Source organism: Hippocampus zosterae, chromosome 6, assembly GCF_025434085.1.
Source record: "Hippocampus zosterae strain Florida chromosome 6, ASM2543408v3, whole genome shotgun sequence".
NCBI lineage: Eukaryota > Metazoa > Chordata > Actinopteri > Syngnathiformes > Syngnathidae > Hippocampus > Hippocampus zosterae.
This window is the reverse complement of record NC_067456.1, coordinates 15,678,448-15,693,368: the sequence shown is the minus strand read 5'-3', so window position 1 is coordinate 15,693,368 and position 14,921 is coordinate 15,678,448. Positions and strand designations below refer to the sequence as shown.

General features: G+C 42.1%; 1 protein-coding gene across 2 annotated transcripts in view; it reads right to left on the bottom strand.

Annotated features, from left to right (window-relative positions):
• The window catches only part of hmcn2 (hemicentin 2), a 51,220-nt gene that overhangs the window by 10,715 nt on the left and 25,584 nt on the right, over window positions 1–14,921 (bottom strand). Inside the window, exons 25-57 of one of the 2 annotated variants that reach the window (XM_052067967.1) lie at window positions 14,475–14,558; window positions 11,733–11,924; window positions 11,527–11,657; window positions 11,221–11,365; window positions 10,596–10,722; window positions 10,354–10,511; window positions 9,854–10,132; window positions 9,635–9,771; window positions 9,360–9,510; window positions 9,052–9,270; window positions 8,861–8,974; window positions 8,584–8,771; window positions 8,416–8,512; window positions 8,126–8,287; window positions 7,319–7,432; window positions 6,937–7,133; window positions 6,762–6,843; window positions 6,540–6,671; window positions 6,319–6,462; window positions 6,054–6,213; window positions 5,511–5,635; window positions 5,246–5,429; window positions 5,067–5,164; window positions 3,860–4,138; window positions 3,577–3,767; window positions 3,054–3,135; window positions 2,824–2,960; window positions 2,604–2,745; window positions 2,384–2,528; window positions 1,855–1,982; window positions 1,625–1,775; window positions 1,432–1,553; window positions 1,192–1,356 (exon numbers count right to left, since the gene is read on the bottom strand). In XM_052067967.1, coding sequence (XP_051923927.1) covers window positions 1,192–1,356; window positions 1,432–1,553; window positions 1,625–1,775; window positions 1,855–1,982; window positions 2,384–2,528; window positions 2,604–2,745; window positions 2,824–2,960; window positions 3,054–3,135; window positions 3,577–3,767; window positions 3,860–4,138; window positions 5,067–5,164; window positions 5,246–5,429; window positions 5,511–5,635; window positions 6,054–6,213; window positions 6,319–6,462; window positions 6,540–6,671; window positions 6,762–6,843; window positions 6,937–7,133; window positions 7,319–7,432; window positions 8,126–8,287; window positions 8,416–8,512; window positions 8,584–8,771; window positions 8,861–8,974; window positions 9,052–9,270; window positions 9,360–9,510; window positions 9,635–9,771; window positions 9,854–10,132; window positions 10,354–10,511; window positions 10,596–10,722; window positions 11,221–11,365; window positions 11,527–11,657; window positions 11,733–11,924; window positions 14,475–14,558 — 4,962 coding nt within the window. Of the gene's footprint in view, window positions 1–1,191; window positions 1,357–1,431; window positions 1,554–1,624; window positions 1,776–1,854; window positions 1,983–2,383; window positions 2,529–2,603; window positions 2,746–2,823; window positions 2,961–3,053; window positions 3,136–3,576; window positions 3,768–3,859; window positions 4,139–5,066; window positions 5,165–5,245; window positions 5,430–5,510; window positions 5,636–6,053; window positions 6,214–6,318; window positions 6,463–6,539; window positions 6,672–6,761; window positions 7,134–7,318; window positions 7,433–8,125; window positions 8,288–8,415; window positions 8,513–8,583; window positions 8,772–8,860; window positions 8,975–9,051; window positions 9,271–9,359; window positions 9,511–9,634; window positions 9,772–9,853; window positions 10,133–10,353; window positions 10,512–10,595; window positions 10,723–11,220; window positions 11,366–11,526; window positions 11,658–11,732; window positions 11,925–14,474; window positions 14,559–14,921 lie in introns of both variants that reach the window. The other variant, XM_052067966.1, reaches the window with a different exon arrangement.

The following is a 14,921-nucleotide window of genomic DNA, read 5'->3' as shown; positions in this document are numbered from 1 at the left end:
ACTACTGAAGCAACATTTTGGATGAGTGGGAATTGTCTGAGCCGTTTTACTAAAACATACTTTTTATGTCTCACTTGAGATTTTTGTTCAAAAAAACAAAAACACAGTTTTTACTCCGTTAAAATATCCCATTAAGACATCAACATTTGCGACTGTTGGCGAAGGGAGAAAAATGCGTATTCACATCAGTGTTCGTTCAAGGTCGCAAGTGTTCACGAAATGTTTGCCAGATGTTCGCCAACAGCTTTTGTCATTTTTCTTGTTGCAGCAAGAAAAGTAAGGGAGATGACAACCGTTTGACTTTGAATACTGTTGACTTGACTTGACCAAAGTTTGCAACCTTGAACCAACCCTGACGGACCCTGATGAGAACGCAACATTCGCTACCTTCACCAACACTTCGGAATGTATGCCGCTCTATGCGATCGGAGCTTCACATTGAAATCCATTGCGCTCGCTACTTTTATTTGTATTGCTTGCAGAATCTAATTTACTTTGTTATAGAGTCCTGACTTGTGCTTTAGGCACTTTAACTTGACTTCACTGGCAACATCCACAAAGGTTCGACGGGCCCTCATAGAAGCAAAGTTTGTGAAACAAGGGGAGAAACGGTGACGGAAACAACGGCGTGCAATCAATCCCCAATCAGACGAAGCAAAACACCCCTGGCCTCACTTCAAACTACAGACTATGAAAAACAAGAGCTTCGTCATGCATGTCATTTGTGTCTGTCTAAATATGCCCACATTTCAGCCGACAACAACTACACTTTAAACTTGACATGTAATCTCTACCTGGTCAGCATTTTTTGGTGTTTCATAAAAAATGAAAATTCAACTCAGGCTTTTTATTGTTTCTGAATTTAGTTTCTCTCATTCAGATGTAATTAATTATTGATTTAGTTAATTTTTTGGGCAATAACTACAGTGGTTCATTATATTGTTGTATATTTGATGTTGATGCCTCGTTTAAAAAATAATAAATCAGATGTTACTAAGCAGGTTTGACAAAATGGGTCTTGACACAGGTGACCCACTACTGCCGTTGTCGTTATCCTAATCTTACCACCAAATATTGAATAAATAAGTATATTTATCTGCCAGTTAAATGGGGTAATTGATGAGTTTTCTTTTCAGTGTCTTGCATGACACTGCGATAATCCCTAAAACACAAGTAGAGACGGTTTCTTACCTGTAGGAAGGATGCGATAACTTCCTCCTCTAGAGCCAAGCTTGGCTCCACCTTTTGTCCAAGAGACGTTGGGCTGAGGTCGGCCTTTGACATGACAAGGTAACTCCACTGGAGACATTTTCACAGCCGTGACTGTTGTGACATCGTCTTCAATAGACGGTGGGACTACAAGAGCAACGCACAAAAATACAGTTATTGAATTCAAACTGTTGTCTACTTGTACCACCTTAAAATCCATACCTTGGAGATTGACCTCAATAACCCTGCGCTCCTCTCCAACATCATTCACGGCTGTACACTCAAAGTAACCTTCATCCTCATGGGATGGCGATAAAATTACCAGGGATCCAGAAGATAAGAACCTTCAAAAATAAGATATTACGTCTTACTATTGTTATTATGATCACTTATGTCACAAAAAGTGGATATTTACCTGTATGCACCCTGGCTAGAATCAAGAGGAGAGCCATTCCTTCTCCAAGACACTTTAGGAGGGGGTATGCCTGTTGTCTCACAGCTCAGGACAGCTCTGATGCCTGTGGTGACCGTCATGTTGAACGGACCTGGACTGATTGAAGGACCCACTAAGACGACACAGAGCAGATTTCAACATGTTGACCCGAGTCGCAAATTTCAGAGTTCCTATTTTTTTTCTCTATTTACCAAACACTCTGAGATCGATTCCGCGGTGGTCTGAGCCTGCCTGGTTTGATACCGTGCAGTGGTAGCGGCCAGCATCGCTCAACTGAACCCGATGCACATGTAAGGAGCCTTCTGGTACCATAGTGTACCTGAAATATATAAATAAAATACTCACAGGCCGAGTCATTTTCATAAAATACATCCAATCGGATTTTAATGCTTTCCATACTCAATCATTTTCAAACACAAAACGGTTGTTGGATTTATACCCAAATGTGTATGATGCGATTTTATTTGTCGGAATCCTTGGACAAATTTTTGCTAATGAGTAAATTGCGACATTGTTTGAAAATGCTTCAATGAAATGCTTTTTGATAGGGTGTGATTTCATCCTTCAAATTACAAGAATTCACTGAAATTAACAGTCTTACTACATTTGAAGTATGTACACTACGTGATTTATTAGAAATATAACATTCACCCAAGCTGTTGTGCGAAAAGCCTAAACATGTTAACCTTTTAACCACATTAACACAAAATAAAGACCCACTTGTTGTTATCGTGGATTATCGGGAAGCCATCTTTTCGCCATATGATTGCAGGAGTCGTGCCATCCTCGACTTCACATGGTAAAACTGCATCCTGGCCTATATGAGCTGTCACCACTGCGCTGCTCTCCTTTATTACCGGCGGCACTGGGAGGCAGAAGTATGATTAGGGTTCAATGTGACGAACTAGTTTTAACCATGTCTGGTAAAAGAGCAATTTACAGAGAATCTCCACAATGAAGAAGAGACTGGTGCTTCCTGCTATGTTGCTAACCACACAACTGTACTGGCCACTGTCCTCGGGTCTGACATCCTGTATTTCAAGGTACTGGCCTCCTGCAAGCTGCTGGATGCGACCACCCAGCTAATTGGAGAGAAAGATGTGCCTTAGAGATGTTCTTCTACTTAACTCACTCTTTGTGAATGTGTTCACATCCTGTACCTGCATCTCGACCTCATCCTTGTACCACTCTATATCAGGAGAGGGGTCACTGTCAGCCAGGCACTCCAGGGTCAAATGTCCATTAAGTGGTACTGACAACGTCCTCACATCTTCAGAGCCAAGAAGGGTCGGTGGGACTATAGTGTGAACAATGTTTGCATAATCACGTACTAATTCAGAAGACATCAGATTGCGCAGTTCAAAGTATGTACAACTTATTCTTCATTCACCTTGTACCCGAACCCAATGGTTTCTTCCATCTTCTCCAGCTGGGCTACTGGCCAAGCAGGTGTACAGACCTGCATCCTCAACCTTGGAGAAGACAGTGTTTATCAGGTTGACTGTCTCTTGCAAAACTCTGATGCCCAGTCTCAAATTTAGATTTGGTGCCTTTTTATGTGTTTCTAGTATACTGGACTGTAATGTAAAGAAAACTAATGCATAACACTACATTTTCTACGATGGGTAATGAGAATTGGACCATGAAGACTAAAATTTTCATTCATTGTAATTAGTGACAATTTCTAACTGACGAGTGGATTCAGCTCTGTTTGAATGCAGATGTCTGCAGATCTCTGAGACTATTTTATTTTGTCTTTAAAACCTGTAATTCTTTGAGCCATGCCCTATTTTTCCTAGGTGCAATTATGATATATTTTATATCAAGGTCAGAGCAACGGTACATTTTTACAACAAATCTGCATGTGCACTGTAGCATTTGTGGCTGTTAGAAGCTGTTGAGTTTTTTTTTACCTGAATTTTGCTAATAGTGAGAATGTGTCCATTGTCCTGAATGATGTTGTTTCCGCCCAGCGGACGACCATCTTTGAGCCAGACAAGGGTAGGGGGCGGTACTCCCTCTGCAGAGCACTCCAACTCCAGTGGGTTGTTTACTGCAATCGTCAGTTCTTCTGGGGCACCAGACTTGGATATCTTTGGAGGCTCTGGATAAGAATTCAAGGTGCTTTGTCGAAATGTGTTCAGACAAAAATATAGACGTTAATAATATCATAATTAATAATAATAATGATAATACCAAGAATGGTGAGATTAAAACTCTTCGTGCTGCTTCCAGCCTGGTTGCTGGCAACACAGCTGTAGAGGCCTGCCTCTGAGGGTGACACATCAGGCAGCTGCAGTCGTGTCTCCTGTCCATCCAGCAACAAGTTCCGGTGAAGTGAAATTGGCTGGCCGTCCTTCATCCAAGTCAACGTTGGAGGAGGAACACCACGGGCCTCACAGGTAAGCGTTACTAGTGATCCTCTCACAACTGTCACTGGTTCCACTGGTTCAACATGATCTACACCAGGGGGCACTGTAGAACATATAACGCTGTGACATGCAGTACCAGAATCTGAAATGCTACTAACTGTAGTACCATATTGGCCCGAATATAAGATGGCCCTGATTATAAGACGACCCCCTCTTTTTCAAGACTCAAGTTTGAAATAAGACTTTTTGAACACCAAATTAATTTTTATTCAGACAATTATTACAGTACATCTGAAACAAATGATTATAATAATATACTGTATTTGAGAGAAAAAGCATGTTATTTTGCTTCAAATCTTAATATCTGAACATTTGAATATTTAAAGTAAACTGCAATCACATTCGTAAATGAATGGCTTCTGGTTTTTGAAATGTAAATTACAGCATAACTTCTCCTCAGCTGCCGGTTAACCTGGCCGATCTTCGACCCACTTTTCTCCAGATTGTCGCTACGTTTCTCCATTTTATGTCATCTCTTCTATTATTTTCTTCTCTTTTCTTTCTTCCTGCTATTTTTTTATTTTTCTTCTTCGTGCCACCGTTATTTTTATTTTTATGCTTATGACAGGTCTTCACTTTGGCCTGGGGAGTCGAGTTCAACATTCGCTTCAATGATACGCTAGATGGCGCGAGGTATACTGGCGCCATCTAACGTCGTGAATGGGTATAATGTCTAGACCCCGAATATAAGACGACCCCCGCTTTTTCAGTCTTATTTCAATGCAAAAAAACACTGTCTTATATTCGGGCCAATACGGTAATAATTGGGGGGGAAAAACTTGGGTGTGTATGCCAACTGTATTGGAGTAATGGAAGTTAATTTATTTATGTTTGGTCGGGGAGCGTATTACAGTTTTGAAAGTTGATTGAACTACTTTGTAAATGAGTTCTTGGTAGGTGCATGGTTGTTATGCCTTAAACATTAACTGTGTGTGTAATGAATACTGTTGACTTGACTTGAATGATGGTACCTTGGACCTGGACGTCATAGCTAAGCTCAGCAAGACCAGCTCGACTGCGAGCTATGCATGTGTAAATTCCAGCATCTGACAAGTGCACAGGAGAAATCCTAAATGAGACAAATGGACAGTCAGCATAACTTTCATGTATAATTTGACAACATATACACAAATCAGCGCCGCAGACAGACCTCAGTACTGAGTCACCAGAGATTAGGCGTGTATTGGGTGATAAAAGTAAGGGTTGTCCATTCCTGAGCCAGCTGATCTGAGGTGGAGGATTTCCATCAGCATGGCACTCAAGAGTCAACGCACTGTCCTGTATGGCCTGCACCACTTTCGGTTCGATGGTCTCGCCCAAAATGGATGGTCGTACTGTGACAAAAAATAAAGAAATAAACAAACAACTACATATTGTTCGATCAAAAATGATGACAGTTGAATGTTAAAACTGACCAAGGACAAAAAGGGTGTAGATCTTGCTCTCCTGGCCAGCAGGACTGACAGCCAAGCAGGTATACGTTCCAGAATCCTCAGGACTAAGCCTTCGTAAAGTTAATGTGCTGCCATCCGGAGTCACACTAGTAAATAACAATTACAAAATAGTTTAAATGCTACGAACACCAGAATAACATTCTCATTATTATCATCATTGCCCCACGACGTTCTCACGGTTAAACACATGGTTGTTTGTTCCATTTTCATTGATCATAAAAGTTACTGAACATCTGTATGCCAGATGCTATTAATTTTCTCCATGATTGTACCATAAACAAATCCATTTGTTTCTCTACACATTCATCGTTTATGCTTACAAACTTTGATGCGAATGATTTTTTTTTCAGTTTATTCCCCAAATTTTAGGGGAATGACAACGATAGATTAGGCTATTGTAAAACAAATTGAGCTACTTTGTAAATACAAATAATGTATTATTACTATGACCTCAAAAAGTACATTATTGTTCTGTCAGGAAATGTAGGCTGGAAAACAACTCACGCAACGTGACGTGTATCTGACTCTTCCAAAGTCGAGCCGTCTTTCAGCCAGCTAAGGTGAGGTACGGGGTTTCCAGCGGCTTTGCACTCAAGTGTTGCCTCTTCTCCTATGGGTGCACTCACCTCAGATGGATGATCAGAGTCCAGAATAGTCGGTGACACTACACAGGAAAAAGACAACTGGTCAATGCAAATAATATTTTGTTCTTTCATTTCATATGAGAATTGATAGCCATTGTTTTAGTAGATGGATGTCATTTTTTTACCCTGCACTGTAAGAATGTAATCCTTTTGTTCCTGTCCTTCACTGTTCTTGGCCACGCAAGTGTAAGTTCCTGCATGAGACAGAGTTAGAGGCCCCAACTCTAGGCGGTTCCCCCGAATAGACCACTGCCACTGCAGGCTACTTTCTGGAAACAGACAAATTTTAATTTTACATTGGATGATACTTTACTGTCGTATTTCCATTTCTTTGTCAAAGTCTTACCAATAGGTGTTCCATCCTTGAGCCATGTGATGCTTGGCACAGGGACCCCCGAGGCCTCACATCGAAGGGATACGTGAGAGCCCAGGGTGAAGTTTAGGGCCTCTGGGAGAGGCTCATCAAGGACAGGTGGAACTGTAAAAATAAAATTGTACTGTAGTTGAAACCATGTCCACCACTCTTACTTCACTGTGGTCGTCCGGAACACAAAAGAGATATCCGCACCATAGACTGCCAGTATGAATGTCCTGTCGACCTGGCCAGCCACATTAGATACTTTGCAAGTATAGGTGCCACCATCTGCCACCTGGGAGCAAAGCAATTTCCAAAGTAAGGATTTGATGTGTGACAGTTGAATCGAGTAATGGCATGACTTTGGAGTTTGATAAGTTTTCCGGACCTGAACCCCTGTGATCTCCAGCTGATGGCGATCTGTCTGCAGTCCATTCCCTTTAACTAGTTGGAGTCCATTTTTATACCATGTGACCTCGGGCTCAGGGACACCATGTGCCTCACATTGCAGGGTTACAGAGGAGCCAAGCTGCGGGGTCAGCACATCTGACTCGGCATCAAGACGAGGCCTCAGGGTGGGCAGGACTGTTGGTTTGCATTTCGAATGAGGACATGATCTCATTGTGATTCATTTCAACTTGTCACGATTCACTTTCAGGCTACATATTCTCTGTCACAGCTGTGGTAAACATTGTTTTTTTTTTTTTGCTGAGCCAATGCCTTGCAATGTGATCATCTGTGTATGAAGCTGGCGTGGGCAGATGGCTCACCATAAACACTGAGGAGTAGACTCTTTTGGTCCTGGCCAGCTGAGTTGGAGGCTGTGCACACATATTGTCCTGCATCCTCCACTCTTGCCCTTGGCAGCTGTAACATCTGGCCACCTGCAATATTAAAGGGGGACATATTAAAGATACTTTGGAATTGTTCATGAACAAACATTTGCCTTGTCTGAACTACCTGCTTTCTGATCAAATTTGGAAAAAAAAAATCTTTTCTCATCAGCTATTTCCATTTGTTCAGCTTCTACCTGTCACTGATTACAGTGACAGGTATTGTAAACACCAAATAAGTCATGTAATAAAAATCCTCCCATTGATCTAAACTGGGCTAATGGAGCCTTCGATAGTTTATGATCTATTATCGATAAATATGCAGGAGAAAATCAGAAAAGTGAAGGTTTATTTTTCAAGAATTTTGAAGACAAAATGTCCTCCGATTCTGGAATGACCCATAGATTTTTGAAAAGACATTTGGACATGGGAGGTTTCGGCCAGATGCCAGTGAAATGCACGTATGACTGCGTCACCTGCGTACAGAAACCGTATTTATGTATGGACTGAACAACAAAGCCTCGTCATCATGCTAATATAATCTATACTCAAAAATCGTTGCAGTATTCAACAATCATCCAATAATTCATGATCATTGAGGTGTTTTGGCAAGTCGCATCATATTATCCCCTCAAGAAAAAAAAAACAAAAACAAAGGAATAATAAAGACCATAATAACAGACTGTATTAAAAACACACAATTGGAACATCATTATCGATTGATTTTTGTTTCCTGGACCTAACCTGGCAATATGTGGAGACCAGAACTGAAGTGGAGGATCTGCCCATCTTTGGTCCAAGTAATTTCTGGTGGAGGATATGCTTGGACATCACACAGTAATGACACCATGTGACCCTCGGTGACACTCAGCTCTTCCTCCTTCGGGCCTAATATCCTTGGTGGTACTATAACAAAAAACAGTGAATTGTACATACACTGTCGACATGAGTCACTGTGTCAAGATCAAAATACCAACTGATTATCAATACTCGGTGAGTGTGAATCCAACAGAAAAAAATATATATGTTCTTACCTTGAACAGTTAGACTGAAGAGCTTCTCAACTGACCCAACTTTGTTTTCTGCTACACACAGGTATCCAGCCATGTCTGAAACCTGCACACTGAGGAGCTATATAAAGATGAGAGTTATTCTTCAATCCAAATTCCATCTCTTGGCTCAATGGGACAGCACTGCTTTACCTGCAGTTGTGCCTTGTCCTCGCTGAGGAGATGCAGTGAATCCGTGTGAACTGGCTGTCCATCTCGAAGCCACGAAATAACTGGGGTCGGATGCCCAGTTACATGACAATGGAGGGCCACGGTGCTGTTGACCACTGCTCCTATTTCCTCCATAAACTCCTCTGACGCCCCCGTGATCACAGGTGATACTGGCAATTTCAAATGGTAGAATGGATTGTTTTTCTCATGTATTTTGTAGGTGTCATTGCAACAAACTGAGGCAAATGTTCACGCTTACCCAAGACTTCCAGTTTAAAATGCATGTGGTCCTCTCCAGCCTCATTGACAGCCTCACAAGTATACATTCCTGCATCCTCTTTCTGAACTCGAGCAATTTGTAACACCTGTCCACCTGAGAGGACAAACCGAGACGAGCAGTTGAGTCTTTCATGATCAAAAGTGAGCTCACACAATGGCCTCGAACCTGACCTGGCAGTAATGTTGCTCCGTCAGCGCTGGTGAGTTTCTGTCCATCTTTGTACCAATTTAGTTTGGGTGGTGGTATTGCATTACTTTCACAGGACAGGCTGATGGGGTGGCCGAGGACTACTTCGCGCGTCTCCACCGTGTCCTCGTTCTCCTCATCCTCCCTGTCCTCCACACCCCAGGCTGCTTCTCTGTTAGTCACGCGATGGAAGACCGGAGGAACTAAAAAGGTGATGCCAATTTTTTTAGTTTTTTAGTTTAGAGCCATGTTCAACTGGTGTGTGATGTAACTTGGGTACAGCATAACACACCTTGGATGGAAACATGGAAGTATCTCTTGTCTTCTCCTGCCGAGTTGGTGACCACACATGTGTACTGACCTTCATGGAACAGCATTGCATTTTCTAAGTGCAGGTAGGCGCCACTGTCCTGGATGCCAACATGGTTGCTTCCTGTCAACATCTTAAGAGTTAAAAAAAATGACTTAGATTGCAGGATTAAACTTTCAAGGTGATAGACATTGTGAGTATATATGTATAAGGTGTCTGGCGCAACAGTAATCTTGGAAATGCTGTGTCTCACCAACCTGCCCATCTTTGAACCAGGCAATCTTGGGCTCAGGGAAGCCTTTAGCAAGGCAGGAAAGAGTTAAACTGCCATTGATTCGTACTTTCTCTTCCCGAGTGCCTAAAGATGTTGAGTCCCCCTCTATTTGTGGGGGCACTTGAAAGGGAAGCAAAGCAAAATCAGATGTACAGTACTATTCCACAATTTAGCGTCATAGTCATGTAGAAATGCGTCCTACCCAGAACATTAAGAGAATAGTGCTTGACAGCAGTACCAGCTGGATTGGAAGCCCGGCAGGTATAGAGGCCTGTGCTGTCACCTTGTGCTGAGCCCACCCTTAAAGCCTGCCCGCTTTGGGTGTATGTCAGCTGGGGGCTCGACACAATGGGCTGGTTGTCTTTCAACCAGGTGATACTTGGCATGGGTGAACCTTCTACATCACAGTGAAGAACTATTGAGAAACCCAGCACCACTGACACATTTGAGGTCTCACCGGAGCCCTTGATTGTCGGAGGAGCTGCAAAGAAGGCAAATTTATCAATGAACATTTGAAATTGTTTAACTTAAAAACACTTTAGCAACTATAATCTCATCCTCGATGGCACAGTAATTATTTTGATAACTCTCATTCTGTGTTCTGGAAACACAATAATGAGTGCACTTGTTAACATTATATTTCACTAGATTTAAAACAACCCTCTATTAATTATGAGTAGATGAGAAAAAAAATGCTGAAACCTTGCACTGTTAGTCTGAACTGGCGCATCTGTGTCCCTGCATTGTTGCTGGCCAGACACTGGTAAAGTCCTTGATCTCTCAGCTGGGCTGATTTCACTTTCAGCACTTGGCCTTCTTCCAGAAACTCCACATGTGGATCTCCATCACGGGAAAGTACTCTGAGTACAGCAAGAACCCATAGAGGATATCATAGCCTTGGAGTTGTTGGGGAATAGAACGTCTGAAAACCGATTAATGCTTACTCTCCGTCGCGACTCCATTCCACGATGGGTGCCGGACGCCCACTAACTCTGCACTGAAACTCTACCTCCTGGCCTAGGACGGCTGTTATATCTTGTAGTTTGGATGTTCCTGAGATCATTGGTGGAGCTGCAACAGTAGATTATCACACAGAAAAACTGTTAGTCACTTAGCATTGAATGCATATTTTCACAAGGACAAGTACAGAGTATTGGCAATTTCACTAAGGCCTACTCATTGGTAAGAGAAAGATGAATTCTCTGCCTTGTATATACCGTCAACAATAACAGCAATAGGCACAGCGACAGTATACACAGTTACACAACGTTTGAAATCCAGTAAAGCTGCTGTATCAATTAATGAATTTGTAAAACAAGACATGACTTTAACGAAATATTCTGGTCGCAATATATACAGTATAATGCAGACTAAAGACTGCTCTAAAAAATGTGAATAAAATGACTGAATATGATTTCTTTTTTGGGGATACATAACACAACTCATATTTGACATAATTGAATTATGCAGATGCGCTAATATCAGGAGTGATCAAAGTGATATTTTTTCACCAGACTACAAATCCCTGGCACTTAACAACTTGGTGGGGTCGCTGCATTGTGAGCTCACCTTGCACCACAATACGATATTCTCTTTGTGCCTCTCCAGCTGAGTTTTGAGCAGTGCAAACAAATATTCCTGCATGTTCTGTCTGGACTCTGTAGATTCTGAGCAGACGGTTCCCATTTTGCAAATACAACCCAGGGCCGTCGACCTGGACAGATGAAAATACCACACTGTATCCCACTGTCCCCAGCGTCATCTTGTAGTTATAACAAGGACCACATGATGGCAATGGAGAGTCGGTTATGTTGTATGCCTTGAGTCTGTTAATTGCAGTTGCAGATCAATGAGACACCGGCGTCACAAACTCACAGGAAGACCATCTTTAGTCCAGGTAATTGTAGGGGAGGGAATACCAAAGGCATCACAGCCAAGAGTGAGGGGCTGCTTTAATGTCACAGTAAGGTTGTGTGCCTGGCCATCATCTTGGATTTCAGGCGGAACTGAAATAATACAGGACAGCAGAAGATTGCCGTTGTGCTTTCCACTTCCCGATAGAAGTTGGGATGAGGTTTTACCATTCACTTTCAATCTGGTCTTCCTGTCGACAGAGCCCGCCTCGTTCGTCGCCACACACTTGAAGTCAGCACTGTGACTGGCAGAAGCTCTGCTAATTACAAGAGCTCCATCCCTCGTCACAGATAACTCTGATTGTCCAGGATGTATCTCCAGGCCATTTTTGAACCAGCGCACCTTGGGATGTGGAGAGCCTGCAAGACAGAAATGGGTGACGGTTAAAAGATGCCTCTGAAAAAAACAACAACAACCATTTTTTAAATTCTGTCTCAGCGGTCGACAACCAAAAATAACAATAATAATGAAAAATCAAAAGCATCTCTCTGTTAGAGAGCAGGTCAGGCATTGTCTTTCACTGCCAGATTTAAATTCAAGGGAACCATGACAGAAAGAATGGACAACCAACATGTAGAATTAAGGTTTAATGAAAGATCTGTCCGAGCGTTCTCGAGATTTATGACCAAAGACAGCGAAGCAGTAAGAGCAGTTCAAAGGCATAATTCTCAGACTCAGGAGCTTCAAACAGATGTTTTCGATAGCTTTGTGGACACAAAACAGCTAGAAGTGGTAAATGAGTGAAAGGTGGAATTGGGCTAAGGTGGGAGGATGAGGTACTCGCCCCAAACACAGACTCACAAGACAACTGTTGAGAGCACAGTGCAGTATAGACTGACCAAATACTGAGCGTCTGTTTATTTACAAAGGTGTTAAGTATGGAGACAACATCTTTCCTCAACCCTCAAAAATAATTCCCATGAGTCATGCAGGGGGAAAAAAGTGATGTTATCATCTGGTGTCTTTCTGGACACACGTTTACAGTTAAGGAGCTCGGAAGCAAAGTTATCTCATGGCTGGAAGAAAATGCAAACAGATGTTCTATTTTACGTGTCAGAACTCACTTAATTGACTCTTGAATTTATTTGCAGTGGCCGATATAGACTGACTGATACCCAACACGTGTTTCTGAAATGATTATTCCTTTTAAATGCAATGCTGCTCTTGTCGGGGAATTGATAACACCCCTCAGGCAAAACTGGGTTACACCTTCCTCATAAAGGAAGTTATCTGGTGAATAACCTTTTCCTTCCTGCAGCCGACTACCTCTCTCTCTGGCTGTGTCAAGCAAACACTTGGGTTTCAAGTGAGCTAGCACTGCATGACTGTTTGACTTAGATGCAGATAGGGGTAGGTGGCTTCAGGTGCCTCGCTGTACATCATGGTGCGCCTCAGACATGCCGTCTATGCCCTTTATCTGCTTACTGTAACCTGTCATTAGGATTCCTTTCCCAGCAGGCCCATATGCACAACAGAGCAGATTTGGCTCACGGATGCAGCAGGTAGGCGGATGTTCCAGCTGATGTTTCATATTAGATACAGCCCTGACCTTCTCCATTTGAGGGTTAACAGGTAAGTGCGGCACAGAACAAAACAAACACCATTATTTTTATTTATTTATTTATTTTTTGCATGAACTGTCATATGGTAAGTATTCACCGGTAATTCTGCTGCCGAAAACTACCTACGATGTGTCATAATCAAGATACACTTTTTTGAAACTGTATTCCACTCCAGTTACTGAAAAAAAAGATATCAGGTTTCATTTATTAAAAATTTTGATTCTACATTTCTAATGCAGGGCGAGAGAGGCAGTTTGTTGATTTGAGCCCTCACCCACATTTCAACTCGCGGAACGTTTTCCAGTTTTAATGGAGCAACACGTAGGTAAATGGTCACAAGATAGTTCAATGAACCGCCATTACGCGTCTTTGGGAAAGTTTATGTTGGCCATTAATTGAGGCTAATGGCACGGACCATCAGATATATGTACGTGTTGGGTTCTCTAAATGTGGCCAATATAAAAGCAACTTGGAGGGAATGTAGAGTGACTGTTTAAACTGTTGTATTCTCTGGAAGAATGATTCATTTTAGATAACATTTCCAAAGTAAAGCTGCCAAAGTGGGGGCATTAGCGGGGTAGCCTTGTGGCTTCACCTCCTTATTTATTAATCTTACACCATCCCATCACAAATCACCCATATCTTTACTCCTGTATTTTCCTCACTAAAAGGTTATATATAGAAGGACATAATAGGTCTTCCCTCCACACAAAGCCTTGGCTCTCATACCAGTCCTCTCAAGTAGGGTTTATGGTTCAAGGCAATGGGCTCAGAGTAAACCAGCTGCCCCTCTACATTGAGAGGAGCCGAATGAGGTGGTTTCGGCATTTGATCAGGGTGCCTTCTGGAAGACTCCCTGGTCAGGGGTTACGGGTACGTCCCAATAGGAGTCCCCAGGTACGACCAAAGACACGCTCGAGAGGCCATGTCTACTGACTTATCAAGGAATGCCCGAAGGGCTGTACAAAGTGGCTGGGAAGTCTGGGTTACCCTGCTGAGACTGCTGCCCCTGCAACCCGACCCCGGAGAAATGGAAGAGAATGGCTGGATAAAAATAGTCAAGTTACGTTATTTTAATATTATGTTACTTGGATTACATTACTTGTTACATTTCATTTCACTAGAAACTATATCGGAATACATTTTAAATTAACCCTCTCAACCCTATGTGTTTGTGGGGATGGCAAACTCATTACCTCACACCTGAAGGCTAATTTATTCACAAAGAATCAGTGAACAAAACTAAGGCAACAGTGTCTCTTAGGGAGAGTACTGACAAAGTAATTTCATGAGTACAAGAATACGTCGACAGTATTTATTGACCCAAATATTTGATTTTATTGTTACCTTCAGCTGGGCAGGGGATGATGACCTTGCTGTTAGCTATTTTCTCCATGACTGCTTCTCCTGGTTCTGCAAAAGACGGGGCCTCTATGGGAACAAAAACATGGGTAAAGGCAGAGTCAACAGACTGAGAAAGGGTTGCAAAAGTCAAAATGGTATCACAGTAGACCAAGGTTTCAAATCACACGTTTGATTCCTCTCCAGAACCCAAACTTCAAATTAATCGATCTATTACATGACACCGTATTTTCATATGAACTAACCAAGTATTCATTGGAACAAACATTAATCAAGATACATTTTCCAAAGCGATTAGGTTTCTGCTTTGTGGGCAAAAAAAAAAAAAGACAGCATTTTACTCTTTTGGTGGCCCAATCAAACGCAATATGGGGCCTATTTTGAGGTTGGAAAATGCGGCATTAGACATGTACAACTCTGTTATACTTTTTA